Source organism: Oreochromis niloticus, linkage group LG7 (assembly GCF_001858045.2).
Source record: "Oreochromis niloticus isolate F11D_XX linkage group LG7, O_niloticus_UMD_NMBU, whole genome shotgun sequence".
Classification (NCBI taxonomy): Eukaryota; Metazoa; Chordata; class Actinopteri; order Cichliformes; family Cichlidae; genus Oreochromis; species Oreochromis niloticus.
Genome location: NC_031972.2, coordinates 883,538 through 903,098, shown reverse-complemented (window position 1 = coordinate 903,098; position 19,561 = coordinate 883,538). Strand labels below are relative to the sequence as shown.

Below are 19,561 nucleotides of genomic sequence, written 5' to 3'. Positions count from 1 at the left end.
GTTTTACCATAAATAAATATTATCAATGTAACTAAAGATAATGCAGTATTTGATTCTTTTATTGATTTCATACAGATACATACAGGTCATTTCCGAAAAAAAGGGAAATGTACTATTAATCATTCTATTACATGTAGTAGATCATGTCAGATGTAATTCATATTTTAGAGTAGTAATAGTAAATTACTACGTGCAATCAAGATGACAGACCACGGCTATAAAAGCGAAGGTGGATTTGGGAAGTCTGTCGCAGCCATGTCCTGTCCGTTTGTACGCGAGCAAGGAAGGTGCAAGATTGATAAGGAGAGTTTACAGAATTTAGCGTATATTGCGGGATAGACAGGATCCTTTAGCTCAGCGCGACGGTGTGCTCATAGAGAGATATCGATTCTCCCGTGAGGGTATTATTTACTTTCTTCCTCTCCAGTGGCGGCTGGCCCATAGGGGGCGCTCGGGCTCCGCCCCCCCAAATGTGGAGGAGTAAAAATATATATTTTTAAAAAATTCATCAATGATAGTTTTACTATGTGTGTGCCCATATACAGCCAGGCGTATTTTAACATTTTCACCAGCTGACTCATTAAAGTTCAACCAACAAACGGTGTTTTTCTTCTTCTGGGGCGCTCGTCAAAGCGCCCTTGATATGCAGCGAAATAGCCTATCATTAAATGGTTGCCAGGGGAAAATAATAAATATTTGACCTATCAGCGTCGCTGAATTAAATGGTTTGGGGGCGCTTAAAATTGCGCCCCTGCAGAAAACGCGCAAAGATTTGCTGTTCTAGAATTTTACCTCAGTCAGTAGCCTAAGTGAGCTATAAGGTCAGAGAGAGACGATGGCAGCGGTATTGTTAACGGTTGAGGCACAGCCTCCCCCAAATTCGGTTAGATCGCTTCTAACCTACCCTTTTGCCAGAAGGACAATGGCAGAAAAACTGCAAGTTAAAGAGTTGGGACCTGACAAGCCCGAAATTCAACTAACCCAGGCAACGAAGGAGAAGTCAAAAGCATACAACAGGACTTTTTGTCGGAGTTGGTTCCAGCGCAAGTCGTGGCTGACAGGCTGTGGAACAGCTAATGCACTTTTTTGTTTCCCGTGCATACTGTTCAAAAGTGACAAGTGTGATTTGACGTGGACACAATCTGGACAAACCGACTTAAAGCACCTCTCCGAACGAATCAAGAAACATGAAAGCTCACGAGTTCATATGGACAACAGTGTAAAGCTAGCTGTGCTAGGGAAAACTAGCATAGCGGCGCAGCTAGATGATGGACATCGGATTGCTTTAAGAAGGCACAACGAAGAGGTAGATAAAAACCGTCATATTTTATCTAAAATCATCGATTGTATTAAGTTTTGTGGTGCTTTTGAGCTAGCAATGCGGGGACATGATGAAAGTGATTCCTCAGACAATCCAGGGATTTTTAGAGGTTTAGTCGACTTGATGGCATCAATTGATCACGACTTGAGGCAACACCTTGAAAATGCTACTGTATTTAAAGGCACCTCGAAAACAGTCCAGAACGAGATCCTGGATTGCATGTTGGCAGTTCTGAGAGAAAGGATCGTGGAAGAAGTAAAGGCAGCGAAGTTTTTAGCCATTCAAGCTGATGAAACCACTGACATTTCTACACACTGTCAGTTAGTCATGGTGCTAAGATACATTGACCAACGAAACCGTATTCAAGAGCGTTTTTTTGAATTCATCAAGCTACCCAATGCTTGTGCAGATGCAATAGCCAGTGGCAGTGCCTTATCGGAGAGGCTGCGCTTCATCCTCCCCCAGGGACAAGAGAGAAAGTTGATCGCCCAGGCCTACGATGGGGCCGCTGTAATGAGGGGTACCACTGGAGGAGTGCAGCGTAAGATACAGGACATTTATGCTAACGCTCACTACGTACATTGTTATGCCCATCAGTTAAACCTGGTAATGCAACAAGCAACCTCCCACATCCCTCAAATCAGTCACTTTTTTTCCGACATAGCAGGATTCGCTTCTTTTTTTACTAAATCGAGCAAGAGGACTGCAGTGCTTGACGAGGTGGTGGCGCACCGACTTCCAAGTGCATCGGCAACCCGTTGGAACTTCAACAGTCGTGCTGTGAATACAGTGTATGAACATAAAGACGATCTGGTGAGGTGTTTTCAGACCATCCGTAACAGTGAAGGATTTGATGCCCCTACAAAGAGAGATGCCGGTGGTTTCGTGAGAATGCTGGAAGACGAAGCTTTCTGTTTTTTCCTGGCCTTGTTTCACAAGATAATGCCACATGTAGACATGCTGTATAACCACCTACAGAAGAGAAACATCGATTCTGTCACCATCGCAGGGATCACCCAGACATTCATCAGCCGCATGCAGGCTATCAGGTAGGCATAAAAGCATAAATATGTAACCTAGAATAAATGTTAATTATCTATGCATAGATTCTATCAAATTCTCTGCATATATTCTGTGTTCTGTGACTTAAATGTTTAATGGAATTCAGATAATTTTGATTTATATCAGCCTTTGAAGTAATTTTATGAAAAATATTTGATTAAGTATATTTGATGAAGTATATTCCCAGTAATGATTTGATGTAGCCTATACCATAGGCTATTTCCTGAAATTATGGCCAGGGCCTTTATTTACTTGCACTGGTTTTCCCCCAGCCATTAAACCAGGTCCGGTTATTAATTAAATCCGGTAATTCCCGGTAATTAGAACACAACCTTTGTTTGGTTTGTGTTTGGTTAATATATCCCTATTCAGTTTTCAGAAGCCATTAATGAAACTTATGTATTGGATCAGGGAGGCACTTCCTAATCTGGTTGTGGATGAGGAGTACAGGGGACCTGTTCAAGACCCACCCACAAAGAGACGGAGAACATTGGGGGAAGACAGGCAACACCATTTGGCACTGGAGGTAAGCACTAGCTGCTTGGTCTGATTTAAATCGGATCATCAGATAAAATCTAATGACGATGCTGTCAGATGTCATTTGATATAGTGGTCATGACTGTTTTGTTTTGTTATGGACAGATTTTTTTTTTCAGAATAATGATTAACATGAGACATGTGCCAAAGTCTTACCACTGAATCTAACTCTTACCAATTATATATTATTGGATAGGTGTGCGACACCATTATGAGCCATGCCAAGGAGAGGTTTTCTTTCACCAAGCACCTTGTCAGCGCCACTCTGTTGCAAGGAGACTTGTTCCAACAACACAGCAAAAATTTTCCAGATGCAGCACTACAAACCACAGTGGAAGCCTATCCCTCATTGGACAAAGCCAGACTTAAAACAGAACTGTCCCTGATCTACGACAACGAGGAGTTTCAGAGTTGTAGTGGTGCGCTGGCGCTCTATCAGGTTCTGATGGAAAACAACCTTCAAGACACATTCACCGAAACTGTAAGTCTTCTTAACATCCTCATCACCACACCAATGACAACATCAGAATCGGAGAGGTGTTTCTCTACTTTAAAGAGGATAAAAACTTTCCTGAGAAACAATATGGCTCAGGATCGGCTCAACGCTCTGGCTATGCTGTCCATAGAGAAAAAACTCACACAAGAACTTCCTGATTTCAACACCAGGGTCATTGAGAAATTTGCCACTCAGAAAGACAGACGAGCAAAGTTCTTGTACAAATAAGAACCCTTAACCATATTTACTCTCTTTCTCCATCCCTCTCTCTTTCTCTCTTTAGCCCACCCCCCCAATCAGTTTACAGTTGTTGTTTTCAATAGTTATTTTTCATTCATTCATTCAAAAAAAAAAAATCTGTTCATGTTCATTTTTACAAATCTATACAAATGGCCAGAATATGGTTGTTCATTTTAAATTTAAATTAAAATTGTGTTGTTTGATGTACTCATTAAATGGGTCATTTTAGTCGATATCATAAAAATTGCCCCCCCTGAGATCTTTTTCAGGAGCCGCCACTGTTCCTCTCTCTCCCTCTCTCTCTCTCTCTATATATATATACTTACTGTACTGTATATACTTACTCCCGACTTACTGTGCATGCTTCAGTCACCCCTTGCATGGGAACAGGTAAAAGTGATGGAGTGTTATGTCAAACTACACACAAAAAAACCCACAATGTCAATAAATGTCACAGTACAAAAAGGGGTGTGACGAGGGGGTGCAGGACCACCACCTGTCTTTATTTGCTCTGCCCTTTTCTTGGTTGCTGTTATAAACAAACAAACAGATTATTCCAGGGTCTCTTGTCATAGACTAAAAGCAATATGAGTGATAAATATTACCATTCTGTGGAATATTCTTATATTTCACTTTTACTTTTTCCCATGTTCTAGTGGGTCCTGTTGTGGCTCTAATGTGAAAGAGGATATGATGTAATATAATATAATATGGTATAATATAATATCACATGATATAATGTAATATCATGGATCACTTACGAGTTTAATTTGTCAGCAACTTTCTGCCAGCCCTCTCTCCTTGCTTTTGCAGCCTTTGCAGTGTTCCCCTGCGTTTTAATTAAACTCTGAAACTCCTGATATCCCTCAATCAAGAGTTCTTGGTCTGCTGCCGTGAGATACTGAGCGCGCTCCTTCGACATCTTCGCCGACCAATCACAGGGTTGCCGATCAATGTTTCTACTATCGATGCGTAGCCCCTTTTAAGCCACCCAGTGATCTCAGATTACTTCATCCAGCTATACTAATCGTCAACAACAGGTGCGTTCGGAGAACCGGATTAGCGAGCTCAAAGTTAGCGCGATGATTTGATCTTGGATGTAGTAAGCGAGGTACGAAGAACAGGCCCCAGATCATTGATCGGTTTCATGATTGAAGTAGCAACAGGAGAGAGAGGGAGGGGGAGAGAATGAGGGGAGAAGAGGCAGCTGTGTGACGTTAAGACAGAATAACTCCAGCTTTGTCTTTTTTCATTCTAGCTGAAGTACGGGACTAATCGCGTTGTTTTTCCTCTCAATACGGATGTATTGTAATTGGTCCAGCCCAGAGTTGATCATGACCAATTGGCTAATCCACCACCTTTCATTGTTTATACCATTACAAAAACAAACAAACATAAGAATGAAAAATCACCATCTGTTATATTGTGATTTTGTGGCACAATATAACAGCGTACACAAAGATTTGAGCGCGCACGGGCAGAAATGTTGAGAGCGTGAGCGCAAATACAAAAACTGAGCGAGAGGGGCTGCTATTGTGTGTGTGTGTGTGTATGGATAATAGCAAACACTGAAATACATTTTTTGCACGCGGCAATGAATTTTGTTCGCTCAAATTCAGCTTTTCTTCGCTCAAAATAAATTTCTCCTCTCCGAAAATGTTAGAGCACTTATGGAAATATGTGATGTCTTGATGAATCAAGCAGATATTTGAAGTTTACACAGCACCATTCTCGCATGAAAATATCTTAGAAGTTTATTTTGTGACCTATGGCGTTATTTTTGTGCCACAAAACCAGCCAATCACAGACTTGGATGCAAAAATATCTGATTGGCTGTTCTGGTCTCCAATCAGCTCGAAATGACGAAATGCAATATCCCAGAATCCATTTCGTCCAAAACTCAAACGAGGCAGTGGCAGAGAAGCACAGAGTGGCGGAGTTTGAAATATTACTCTTTCTGGGTTACTGTGGCGTTATTTTTGTGCCACTATTCTGAGCGCACGTAAAAAAAAAAAGTTGAGCCCGTCCCATCTCGATCAAGTGACGAGGACAACGATGTGACCGTTTCAGGAGATGATAAAATATTTCTTAACACCCCGATAGCTTGCTGAAGAACTGGAGTTTCTTCTCCCCCCTCCATGCTGTCAGACACTTGAAAGTGACCCGCGCGTGCTTCTCAGCCAATCACAGCGGTACAGACACCCAGCCTTCCGTTTCCATTAAACTCCTTCCGTTTCCACTATACTCTTTCATTCACATACATATATTTTCTTCTGACATGTATGCATTCTCTTCTTACATACATATATTATTTGTGAGATTAAATGCATATTGAATGCATGTAAATGAGAGCAAAATGTAGGAATGCATAAATGAAAATGTATGTATGTGAGAGTGAAAATATATGTGTGTGAGAGTGAAAGAATGAATTTTGGCTTGTACGGCCCCTCATATCAATGCAAATGCTTGTCACTTAATTATGATGCAATAGCAATAACAAAATAATGAAACTGGAAATAGTAAAATGAACTGATAAAAATGGCAGGAAAAATAACACCTCATTTCCTCACAGGCTCTGGGGGTCCAAGGGCAGGAAAGAGGAAAGGCTACTCCACACACGATCGCTGATCGACGCTCTGCTCACAGCACACTGCCAAACGCTCACGCTTGGGGAAACCAGAGAAGACGTGCGAGGACCGGTCCAGGAAATCTATGTACAAACAGACGAGGAAGAATCAAAATCAGGAAGTCATGAGGGAAGTTCAGAGCTGGGGCCACACTAATGTGAGTCGGCACAATGGTCCAGCAACGAGAAGCTCTGAGCCACTGTCCTAAATAGTGGCCAGGAGACAGGATAACGAGCCACAGGTGAGTGATTGCTTCCTGCAGTGCAGGCAGAGCGAAAACAAGCACAAATGTAGCCTCACTGAGCCGATCGGGCAGACACAGGGACCATGGCGGATATCACCACGGGCCACAGGTGGCTGCTCATCGTCTAAACACTTTAAAGCACCCAAGTTATTAGATATAAAAATTCTGCCAAATTGATGGTTGCTAATCTCGGATGTCTCTGAGAGCTGCTGAAGCTGCTGAACTGTAGAAAGAAGTGAGGTAATAGATGTAAAGTTAATGAAATCCTTGGCTGTGAAATCTTGCCCTCCTGCAGCTTAAAAAGATGCCTCTGAAAAGTTTCTTTCCTTCACATGCGACTACGACTGCTGTCAGCTTGGATTTACAGTTACACTTATGACCCAGTTATTCTCACAGCATGAAAACACTGACAGAAGCTTTAAAGTGAGTGCTGCACTCAGTTTCATGCGCCTCTCTGTCTGTTTGTACATTCAGCGAGTAACAACCTTTGCTTCCATCCAACGCCTTCGTTTCTTTTCATCCATTTCCCCTGCACCGCTTACTTCCGTCTCTTGTGCGTTTCCCTCTTTGATGCTTCTCTGTTGTGCTGCTTCCATTTGTTTTCCCCTCACAATCGTTCGTTTCCTTCCTATTTGCTTTGCTTCTTGCTGATGTTTGATTGACGAGCACGAAGGCAGCGGTACCTGAAGATCATTTGAAAAATGCTGGCTGATGAAATGTCACATAACCCCAGACAAGACATTTGTAACTTGGTGCTGTGGGGACGAGCTTCTCCTGTGGGAGGATATTTAGGAAAATAGACTCTGACTGTGAGTTTTCTAAAAGACCTCACGTAACAACATGCTCTTACTGAAAACACCTTCAGCACCCTGCTGATGTCAAGGAGGAAGTCGACTAAATTCTAACTCTGTACACCTCACACAGGCCTGCAGACCAGCAGCAACCACCCCAACAGCTTCCAGTTGTTAGCGTATTTATGCAGTCCCGACTGATCGGCTGCTGCTCAGTGAAAATGGTCACAAAGAGGACATCTGCTCGTCTGCTGACTCACTAAATAGTCATCCAGCAGCAATGACACAGAAATGGAGAATGTTATTCAACATGAATATTGTGCCTTCTCACTGCAGCCAACGCAATTCCAGCTTCAAACGGTCTCCATGTTGAGTTTGCATCACAGTGTCACTGCTGTTTGGTGAGTAGTTTGCCAGTGTTTGCAGACAACTTCCATGCAAGCTACTGGCAACCTGGTAGTGACCAAAGCAATCGCAGAGGCTGTCGGTGCAGCACTCTCTGCCTCTTTGCAACCAGTTTCACATCAGCGACTGTGAGAAACCTCTACAGCAGGGGTCTCCACCTCCAGTCCTCGAGAGCTAATGTCCTGCAGCTTTTAGATGCATCCTTGTTCTGACACACCTGAATCAAACCGATGGCTTGTTACCAGGCCAAACGTGATGGCATGCTGCTGTAATTCAACCTTTTGATTCAGCTCTCGAGGACTGGAGCTGGAGACCCCGCTCTACCCTCGTGGAATAGACACTTTTCCCTCGCGGCTGTGTGAATCACACTTTAAGCTGATGTAACAGAAACTGCAGCAGCCACTCACAAAAGCATGGTTACTACACAGTTTGGTTGTGAGCTGATGACAGACTGTCATGCACTAGAATTATAATAATTATAATTTCAGACTAAAAGGGTCTAATTCTCCCCCTCGCTGCTTCAGCTGGGGATGATGAAGCCAGCAGAATCACATCATGCACCAAAACAAACTGTTTTATTACAGCAGCAGGATAAAGAATAAAACAGTCCAGTCTGCAGTAAACACAGAGGGTTAAAGTGCCACAGGAGCCCTATGCACAGGATGAAGAGTTTCTACATGTGTTTGGTGAACGTCGGCAAACTCCCACACAGCACAAAGTGTTTCATACATGAAGGCAATCAGCAAACACAGGTTAAACCTGATGACCTCTGACACGTCCATCCGTTACTCTGCAGTGTCCACTGTGAGCAGGCGCAGCAGCTCCGTGTGGTTCACTCTGGTCTGTTAATGCCTCGGCTTCCTGAGATGTTGGCCACGCTCGTTGTTCCCTGCGGATTTTAATTATTTATTATTTGCACGCCAATCTTATCTGCGTAATTTTATCCAGCTCGTCTTCTTTTCACACAGCTTCTGCGACATGCTCCCTGGTGGTTTTACATCTCTGACAGTAAAATAGGATGTGAAAGCTCCACAGCATGGTTCATGTGAGGGAACGTGGGAGCCGGTCCACAGGGATGGACAATCAGCTGAGAGGAGATAAAAATAGATGCTCATCAGCTCATCATCTGTGCAGGGAACTTTTCTTTGATGAGATCTGCACTCTCGCTCAGAGGGCTTTCTAAGCTGAGCAGCTTCAGACTACGGCTTGTTCAGAGCTCACGCTGGAGGTTAAAAGAAATTAAAGAACATGTCAGGCAAAAAAAAAGAAGCTACCAGCATAACTTTGAGTAATCAGTGTGCAGGTACCTGCTGATCAATGGCCAATCAGATGAGCCCAAGGAGTCGTGCTTTTAATGTAGCCTGGCTGCATGTGGAGTCCTCCTGCTCTTTGGAAGCTGTTTGTTTGCCATCTGTTCTGCACAGAGTTTACTCTAAATCATCTTGGCAGGTAATTCCAACGCAGAGCCGGCAGCCTGACAAGCACAGGGACTTATTAACAATGACAGCAGCCACCTGAAGTAAAGGAAGGTGTGAATGATGGAAGGCCAGCTCTGTGCTCTTCAAATAAACACGACAAAACTGCACAATATTTTTCCTCCACAAGATTCAATTGGCTCCATGTCTGCAGCCAGCTGTGAATGCATTATTAGGATATTTCCTGGCCTGAATATGGAGCCATTTTTGTGTAAATTAGGTTTGAGTAGTTTAGTCATCACTCTCTCCCAGTGGAAATATTGTCTGCTGAGAGGTAATGGTCCATTATTAGAGCCATATTAAGTGCATTATCTTTGGAGTGGTGGTACACAGAGTTATAGTCCTGGCCTATAACCCCAAACATCGAAGGTGGGCTTCGACAGGCCACTCACCTGTCAGGACCTTCTTGGTGTATGAGGTGTGGGAACAAAACGTGGCAGTGCTCATTGGTTTAGCTGCTGTCATGTCATTTTGGATAAAGGGTGGAGAGCTAAGGCCTCAGTCACCGGTCAGAGACCCACTGGAAACCAGTCAGTGTGGAAAAGTGGGAAAAGCCAAAGGGTCAAACTGGTCACAAACACGGTGCTGCATTAAAAACCTTGCGATTGTTGAAGTTGAGTTTGCATGGAAGAAGCCAGTTACTCTGCAAACGCTCGCATTTCACTCTCTGAGCTGCAGTGAAACGAAAGGATGTGATGCAAACCAGACACAGAGAAAGTTTGCCTTCAAAATAAAAGTTGCATCCAAAACAAAAACTCTGTATCTGGTTTGCATCACACTTTTCATAAAATGCAGTTTTGAAATGATGATTTCATTTATTTGTGGAGAAAAGCTATCAAACCTACAGCTGAGGGATGGCTCAGGGAGTAACTGAGTGTGGGTCATCATCCACCTGTCAAAGAGGCCACGCCCACTCAGTCCAGTCATGACTGGACTCAGCTGTACTCGTTCACATCTGCTCCTGTTGTCTGATAATGGAATGAAAAGCAAAATTGCTGAAGGGTCATAAACACGTTCCTGCTCACAGTCACTCCCAGCCTGCTGCAATATGTAAAATCATCATGTTATCAGACAAAGTAAACACAGATCTGCGTTAATGATGGCGGCTGTGCAGACCGCTATCGTGTCATTAAAAGTAAGTGATCGTAAACCACTGCCAGGCATGGAATCAAACGCTGCACCTTTTTCTGGTCAGTAGAAAAAAATCTACTTTCAGTCAGCTGCGTTTACTGAACAGAGCTGACTCTGAAAGCATTTTAAAGTGGAAACTTCAAGCGTTACTTCCTCCTCTCGGTGTGTGCGCTGGTCAGCGTGTTACATAATGAGCTGCATCATCGTCTTATGAAAACGCGAGCAAGGCGTGTCTTTAACCTTAGGCTCTGTAGAAGACGGTGACACCACCCGCTGGTCAGAGAAGCACTTTACGTAATAGACATTAGCAAACTCCATTTGACCTTGAAAAGGACAAAATCACTGACCGCCTCAAATATCACCGCCTTTATCCAGGGGATGCCATACCCTGCATTTATGGACTTCCTAAGATCCACAAGGAAGGGGTCCCACTCAGACCCATAGTCAGTAGCATAAACTCAGCCACTTATAACATTGCGAAACACCTTGCTACCATCCTGGCACCTCTCGTGGGGAACACCCCACACCACATCAAGAACTCCACCGACTTCACCGACAAGGTCCAGAAACTTACCCTGGATCCAGATGAAACCATGGTGTCCTTTGATGTAGTCTCACTCTTCACTTGCATACCCACCACGGAGGCAGTGGAGACTGTCAGAAAACGACTACAAGAAGACAGCTCCTTGGAAGACAGGACCAACTTCACACCCGATCAGATCTGCACACTGTTAGACCTCTGCCTTACCACAACATACTTCAAATACAACGAAGGCTTCTACAGACAAAAACATGGCTGTGCCATGGGCTACCCTGTGTCACCTATTGTAGCCAACCTTTACATGGAGGAAGTGGAGAGAAAGGCTCTTGGCTCTTTTAAAGGGAGAGTACCCAGCCACTGGTACAGATATGTAGACGACACCTGGGTCAAAATCAAGACACAAGAAGTGGAATCCTTCACTGCGCACATTAACGCCGTGGATAAAAACATCAAGTTCACCAGGGAAGACACTAAGGATAACTGTTTGCCTTTCCTGGACTGCGCTGTGCACATTGAAGAGAATGGCAACCTCAACATTGAAGTTTACCGGAAGCCCACACACACGGACCAGTACCTCCTCTTTGACTCCCATCACCCTCTGGAACACAAACTTGGAGTAATTAGGACCCTACACCACCGGGCAGAACATGTTCCCTCCAAGCCTGAAGGGAAAAAGAAGGAACACACACACGTAAAGGAAGCACTGAAAACACGCGGTTATCCTAACTGGGCGTTCATAAAGTCAGCAAAGAGGCACAGAAAAGAAGATCAGACACCAGCGAGGGAGGATAAGAAAGACAGACGCAACAACATTGTCATCCCCTATGTAGCCGGTGTATCAGAGAAACTCAGGAGAGTTTTCTCCAAGCACGACATCCCAGTGTACTTCAGACCCAGCAACACACTCAGACACAAACTGGTTCACCCGAAAGACAAAACTCCAAAACACAGACTGAACAACGTGGTGTATGCTGTACAGTGCAGCGAGGAATGCCCAGACCTCTACATTGGAGAGACCAAACAGCCACTTCACAAGCGCATGGCACAACATAGAAGAGCCACCTCCACAGGACAAGACTCAGCAGTCCATCTGCATCTTAAGGATAAAGGTCACTCTTTCGAGGATGCCAATGTTCACATATTGGACAGAGAGGACAGATGGTTTGAAAGAGGAGTGAAAGAGGCCATCTATGTCCACTGTGAGCGACCATCTTTGAACAGAGGCGGTGGTTTACGACACCAACTGTCTGCCATCTATAATCCAGTTTTGAGATCCCTCCCCAGACGCCTTAACGCCCACTCACATCCTGGGCCATCTGACCTCAGGAAATCACATGATAGGGTGGGGCCAGGTTTCACAATGAGCTCACCCGAAACCCTGGCTGATTAGGTACCACACCCGCTTTCACACCTTGTCGCATGTGATTAGAGGATCACCAGGGGGTCCTTTGTCCCTCTTTGGGGGGATACTCCCACTGGGTTTAAATCTGGGACTCTCGGCCATTTGACCTTAGAACTGAAGAAGCTTCTCGGATGAGAGGTGAAACGTCTTCAAGCAACTCAAAGAAGTCCAGACGCTTTTCTTTGCAAACTCCTTTGACCATTTTGTCAGATGCCACCTGCATCTCCCTCTGCACCAGGATTCTCTGGGTGCTGGGAGCTCGATGCTGCAGCAACGCTGGCTGCAAAGACACGAACGTTTGATGAGCTTTGAGAAAATGTTGTTAGAAAGCTCGAGTGACAGCAGCATCAGGTGAGCCATGTCCTAGAGCAGCTCTCTGTCATGTTTCACTGTGGTTCTTACAAATCTACTCTGAGGACCCAAAGGCACAACATGTGCATTCACCCATTCGTACCAACACTTTCAACTATGCTGTTTCTAAGTGCTTCCTGTCCAACATTCACACTCTGATAGATGGAGAGCAACATGGGGTTAGTATCTTGCTCAAGGATACTTGGCATGCAGACTGGGATGGGAACAGTAAACTTAGTAGGTGACCTGCTCTACCACCTGAGCTACAGCCAACAGCAGGCAGGAGGCAGACACAGAGGAATGAACTTAAAGAGGCAGCTTTATGTGCTGTGAAAGTAATCTATAAAATAAAGTCACGAAAAACAAACTGAAACTAGACACTGAAACCTAAGAACTAAGCAGTGGAAACTAGAAAACTAGGTAACTGGAAACCACAGCTGAAAAAAACAAGGTGCACCGATGAAGCACACAACACATGAGGAGGTACGACGTGAGGAGAACACAGGGCTTAAATACAGCAGGGAGTAAGGAGGGGAGCAAAACTGAAAACATTAACAAAGGACGTGAGACTGTCAAAGTAAAACAGGAGACATGGACTTGACCTGGAGACACAGCTGACAGGGGAGACACAGGAGACACTAGACAGGAAACTAGACAAGGGACATGCAACACATGGAGGCAGAGAGAGAAACTAGAAAACACTAAAGGATATAACCAGAAAGTAAGTGAAACAAAGAATATTATTATATTATTATAATCAAAGACATAAACAGTCACCAGGACCATGACCTCATACCGGTGAGTGCTCACCAAAGCTAGTTAGTGCAAAAACTACCAGAATTGGAAAAAAAGAGAAACTGTCAAAGCTAAAGAGTGAGAGAATCAACACTCATGTAATCGATGGATGGATGCAGGGGGTGGTGGAGTCAGCAGCATTATGCTTATTCAGCTTTATTTATATAGAGCCAAATCACAACAGCAGCTGCCTCCAGGCGCTTATCATGTGTGATGTTACAATAAGGTGTTACAGATGCACACAAACGTGATTCGTCGGCTTGTATTAAGAACTCCGATCAAAGCAATTCAGTGGTTCCCATGCGAGGCTGCTTGCATCTTCTCTGACAGGAAGTGACCTGTTTGCTTCCATCTAATCACTGCCAAGCCTATAAATAGGTGGTCATTCTCCGTGGACGCCTCCTCCCTTCTCCTCGCTCCCCTGCTGAGTTTCTGAAGATGCCGATTGGGCTGCCTGGGTTGCTGGAATGTGGAGGCTCTCCTCCTGTAATGCTTTCTCCACAGATTAAACAGCAGGAGCCCTAGAGTCCTTTATATCTGTGCCAGCTCGAAACATCCCAGAACATTACTGCATTGCTGCGTTATATAAATATTATTATACAATATCCACCACAGATGAAAATCCTGTTTTGAAACCCTTCGTTGGAAGAAAGCTGCAACTCTCTAAACAGCTGCTAATCTCTGCTAATGACTATTCCCTGCTCCAGCTTAGCATTCATCCCATTTCCAAAACCAAACCTCCAGAGGAAAATCTGCAGAGAACAACATTTCCAAACTGGCTTCGGGAACATTCCCCACACTTACATACAAATACCTTCATTTGCATTTCATGTTTTACACGAGCAAACTCGAACTGTTTCACACTCACGACGGCAAAAATACAATAAAACCAAAAATACATAATCTGTCCAGCATAAAGCAACAAATACCCAACTGTTCTCCGCAGAGCTGCTCCCACTCAGGAAACATACACTAACCTCTAACACTGCTTCATGTGAGTGTAGCATGCACAGGAATCCTCTCTGGATCAGCGCTGTTCTTTTAGCCCAGTTCTTAAAGACTTACAGCTACAGACAAAAGCTCAGGAGGCTTTGCTACAGGCTAAAGGGTCAGCTACTAATCCAGAGGTTGGTGGTTCAATCCCTGGCTGTGCCGGTCTGCATGTCAGAGTATCCTTGAATACATGAATGTTAGATAGAAAGAGTGTTTTACAAGAAGCAGTCGATTTTTCCATCTGTGAGTTCATGGTGTCCAGGACCAGAGAGCTTGAAGCTCTCTCCACATGATGTTAGAGACCAACCTGGTGTCGTGGATCATCTCAGATGGTCCCTTGGCTCATGTCTGATCCACTTTCAGCATCTTCTTCCAGGTCAAATCAAGTGGCTTTTATTGTCATTCCAACCATGTGCAGAGGTACAGCACACAGTGATGCGAGACAACGTACACAATGGTGCTACATATGAAAGAGAATCAACACAGGACAAGTGCAAGTGTGCAAAAAACAGTGTGTGTGTGTGTGTGTGTGTGTCAGTGCAGTGTCCTGTCATATGATGGCGTTTGTCTCTGCACATCAGGGACTCTTTAACTGAGGTCATGTCCACACTAACATGTTTTTGTTTGAAAATGCATCTTTTTCTCTCCGTTTTGGCCTTCCACACGGAGACGGCGTTTTCGGTAAAGGAAAACACAGCATTTTGAAAACGCTCTCCAAAGCGGATACATTTGAAAACGCCTGCAGTCAGCTGAGACTGAAGAAGTCACCTGTATGAGTGACAAAACGTTTCTCCCACTGAAAACGTCCAGATGAACAGAATCAACTTTTGGAGATTTACTTACCTGGATGATTGAGCACGCATCAAGACATTTGAAAACGCCGTTTTCGCGTTGCAGTGTGGACAGCGAAAACGGAGCCTTTTACGAAACCAATTAAAGTTAGGCTGCGTTGACAGTGCAAATCCGACTTTTCTGACCCTATGCGACCCATATCCGATCATGCTATGACAGCGTGAACAGCACAAATCCAATATTTTCAAATCCGACCTGGGTCACTTTCATATGTGGTACTGAATCCGATACATATCTGATGGTTTAGAAAGCGACTGCTGTTTGAACGGTCACGTGGCATTAAATCTGTCTTTTACGTCACTGATACAAGACAGATGCCAATTATCAGCGCTGGAGAAGACAAACGAGAAAGCATGGCGATGGAAACTGGAGACGGAGGGAATTATGGACAGAAATTGAGGTTTTGGACTTGATTAGCACATGAAGAGGCAATTCTATTCAAGCTAAACTTGAAGGGTCGTATAGTAACCGGGCTGCGTTCGAGTGCATTGCCAAAGAAATGGTTGAACGAGAACACAGGCGAACGTGGCTACAGTGTCGGAGGAAAGTGAAGAGCCTCAGAGCCAAGTTTAAAGAAGCTAAAGATAGAAACAAACGAAGCGGACGTGGTCGAGTCACCTGCCCGTTTTATCATGAGCTTGACCGTGTTTTGGGCGACAAACCCAGCTGTGACGTCTTCTTTTGCGCATGTGGGCTGCTTTGAGGGCCATGAACTGTTCACACTAGAGCGCGTTTGCTGTCACATTTTATTTGTAGTGTGAACAACCAGACAAAAGAAATCAGATTTGATCAAAAAATCGGAATTGAGCATTAAGACCTGCAGTGTGAACGTAGCTCAAGATAGCAGAGGGCATTACACAGCAGTTTTTGTTTGACAGCCCTATTAAAGTCTGTACAGGCTCCAGACAGCTTTTCTTCAAATTCTTTAATTCTCACTCACTTTGGCAACTTTGTACTTTTGTGTTACTCGCAGCAACAACTCCACCTCATTGTTAGTCCATTTAAAAAACCTCGATGCTTTTCCTCAACGTTTTGCCGCAACGTTTCAAAGAGCCGGAAAGTAAATAAGCGGCAGACAGAAATGAGGCAGGTCGAATCTTCTTGCGTTTCACGCATGCGCAGGACTGGAACGTAAGCGCTTTCAGCCGTTTCAATGTGGACGCACAACTCTGTGAAAACGACTGAAACGTTAGTGTGGACGCGGAGCGTTTTCAGACAAAAACGCCGTTTTCAAATCTATCCGGGCTCGTGTGGACGAGCCTGAGAACAACTTAACACTCACCCTCCGTCTGTGCTGATGTGTTTACAATAACCAAACTACAGCTGACATAGTTACCAGATTTAAAGTGCAGGATTTGTTAAGCACAGTTTGTGTAATTTAAGTCCAAAGTATCGTTGTTAACTTTGAAGTATCATGTCTAACATCGTACAGTCATGCTAAAGAGAGACGTCTGGACCGTTGCATTGATCTTTTTTTCTTGCGATTTGTTCAGATGCCGTTTTTCAAACCTACGCCGTGCCATCGTGTTCTTTTCAGAGAGAAGAGGCTTCCCCCTCCAAACAAACCAATACCTGTTATTCTCTTTCTAATTGTGCTGTCACGAACTTTGGACGATGGATTTGAAAGTGTTTTGTGACCCTTCCAAGACTGACGGGTAGCAACAACAGCTTCTCTTCTGTTAACACACAGCTGAAAGCTGCAGCCCAGCAAACTGACCAGGTGCTCACTCCTGCTGCTGATCAGGTAATCAGCTGCATTTTATTATCACCTGGCTTCATGCTCTTCATTCCTCCAGATTAAAAATATGCACGATTCAAATTTAATGTTGGGTTTGCTGTAGATGTGCTGTCACTGCTGAGCTTCTCGCCTTGAAGGCAGACTGTGGCATTTCTCCAACCTGGTGTTATGTTCATGCTTTTCAAATGTGAAAGTCTGTCAGCAGTCAATTTGGGAGAAAGGAATATGGAAATGTGATAACAATACCCAATTTCCCCCAACCTTTGATAACTGAAAACTGTGTGAGTCAGACTCGTTTTCTTATCTTTTCAATGACAGCGCTTCACACCACACTCACTTTTTGCTCTCAAAAGGAACGTAAGCGTGTGAAACACACTCGCTCATGCACATTGTCACATCCACACAAAGAAAGTGATTTGAGTTGGCAGTTTAATTTAGGCCTTGCTGGCTCACCGTGTTTAGAGACTTCCTGTTTTCTGAAGCTGAGAGATTGCTGAGGTCCTCTCTCCACCATAAAGACGCCGGGAATTAATCATAAATGAAGTTTACATTCATCTCCGAGGGAGCGCCTTACCCATCCTACACTCAGCGATTTCAGTGTCACCAAGACGCGTCTCTTTTTGTCTGTTAAGCTCACCACTACAACGTACAAGAGACTGAAACGTGAAATAAAAATGAGTTTCTGTTTCGCATTTTGCCGACACACAACCTGCTCCGCCCTGTGAGAGGAATTCGTAAAAACTGGTATTTTTATTCACACAAACCACCGTGAGCCCAGAAGCTCTAAAGACTTTCAGTGTATTATTTATTTGTGTCTGTCACAGGAACAAGGACAAGCTGGGAGCATAAACTCACCTGGAACTTCATTATGTACACGTGTTCAAGTCCTCTTTAAAACACATATGTAACCAGTAAGCCCGTCAGTACCAGCTAGTCGTACTGATGAAGTTCCCAGGGAGCGTACAGTGATGACCTGTTTAAAGAACAGCTACACATGAAACCGGTGGTACAGGGAACAGTGGGAGGACGTTACATCAAAGTCCACAGAGGTGGAAAATAACCTGAAATTATTTGAAGAATAAAAAGTCTAATATGACATTTTTTAAATATGTTTACAGTCTGAACTACTGAACTCAAAGTGTTTCTTTTAGGCCAGTATTTAAATTTGCACTAATCTGTTGTCCATCTCTCGTACTTTCCTTATTTCCTGTTTTTCCTCAGAGGAGGCAACTGTGGCACTGGCTGGACAGTCTCAGACGTCCTGAAGACCTCCTAACCACAGCTCTAACATCCTGACTCTTGGGCCTCTGCTCAAACATCCAACTGGCAGGTTTTAATAATCGGTTCTTTGAGGCACTGCCGGTCATGTCCATTGCAAACAGGATTTAGGCTCCACAGATTAGTTTTGATTTGTCTGTGTTTTGTTAAAGACAACTGAGAAATTTAGTTAAGTTAAATTCACTCACACACTGTTAATACAGAAATGTGAAAACGCAGCATATTGATAGCTGTGAAGCATATGGATCCAAGTTTGTGCGATAGTAAAAGACACAAAATATCAGTTATACTGTTTGTGCACAGCAGGTGAGACACAGGTGCTCGGTTTGCTTTGTTTTATGGATCAGTAACAAAAGCTCACTGTTATGGATCAATAAGGATTTCTCCCAACAATTCCATTTCTCACCACGGCTCTGTGGATCAGAACCAAAATCTGTCTTGTTTTGCAGATAAACATGTGTTTGATTAAAATCAACCAGTATAATGTTTGGTATCTCAGCCGAGAGGGACTGTAGGTTTTACACATCACTTCAGCCTTTCAATGCCGCCTGTTCAAAGGGAGTTTTTCCTTCCCACTGTGGCCAAAGTGCTCGATCATAGGGGGTCATATGATTGTTGGGCTTTTCTCTGTATGTAGGGTCTACCTTACAATATAAAGCTCCTTGAGGCGACTGTTGTTGTGATTTGGTGCTGTGTAAATAAAACTGAATTGAATGTTGTTTGGCTTCAGGTATAGTAATAACAGTCTACAAGAAACACATCGCGCCCTAAAATACCCAGAAAGATCCATAAAATCTGTCGGCACATCTGTTTCTTCGACTCTACGCTATCAGGTTGCTTGGATTTACTATGGAATCATTTCTTGGTTAAGGTTCAGAGGCCGTCGATACCACCAAGACAAAAGAGCTGGTAGTCGACTTCAGAGGGAGGAAGTCCGAGCTGCAGCCCATCAGCATCAACGGGGAGTGTGTGGAAAGCTGCAAGTTCCTGGGTGTGCACATAGACACAGACCTCTACTGGAGCTCAAACACCTCAGAGGTTGTAAAGAAAGCCCAACAGCAGCTCTGAGGAGGAAGCTGCTGAGCCCAAATCAATGCTAACAGCTCACCTGATTGGCTACCTCCCTGGACAATAATGTGCAATAAACATTCATCCTTTGACTTATTATTCATACATATTTTGCACTTTTTAGTGCCGGCGTGGGGCTGTCCATGACAATAAAACGTTATGTTAAAACACGAGACATATTTCTGAAATGAAGACATTCAGGCTGTTTGCAGGT

General features: G+C 44.0%; 1 protein-coding gene across 1 annotated transcript; it reads left to right on the top strand.

The window, feature by feature from the left end:
- Positions 1-431: 431 nt before the first annotated feature.
- Positions 432-3,644, top strand: LOC109202982 (zinc finger MYM-type protein 1-like). The gene is made up of 3 exons (XM_019361991.2): positions 432-2,370; positions 2,795-2,909; positions 3,117-3,644. The coding sequence occupies exons 1-3, from the start codon at positions 836-838 to the stop codon at positions 3,642-3,644; spliced, it is 2,178 nt and encodes a 725-aa protein (XP_019217536.2). The 5' UTR covers positions 432-835.
- Positions 3,645-19,561: the final 15,917 nt, after the last annotated feature.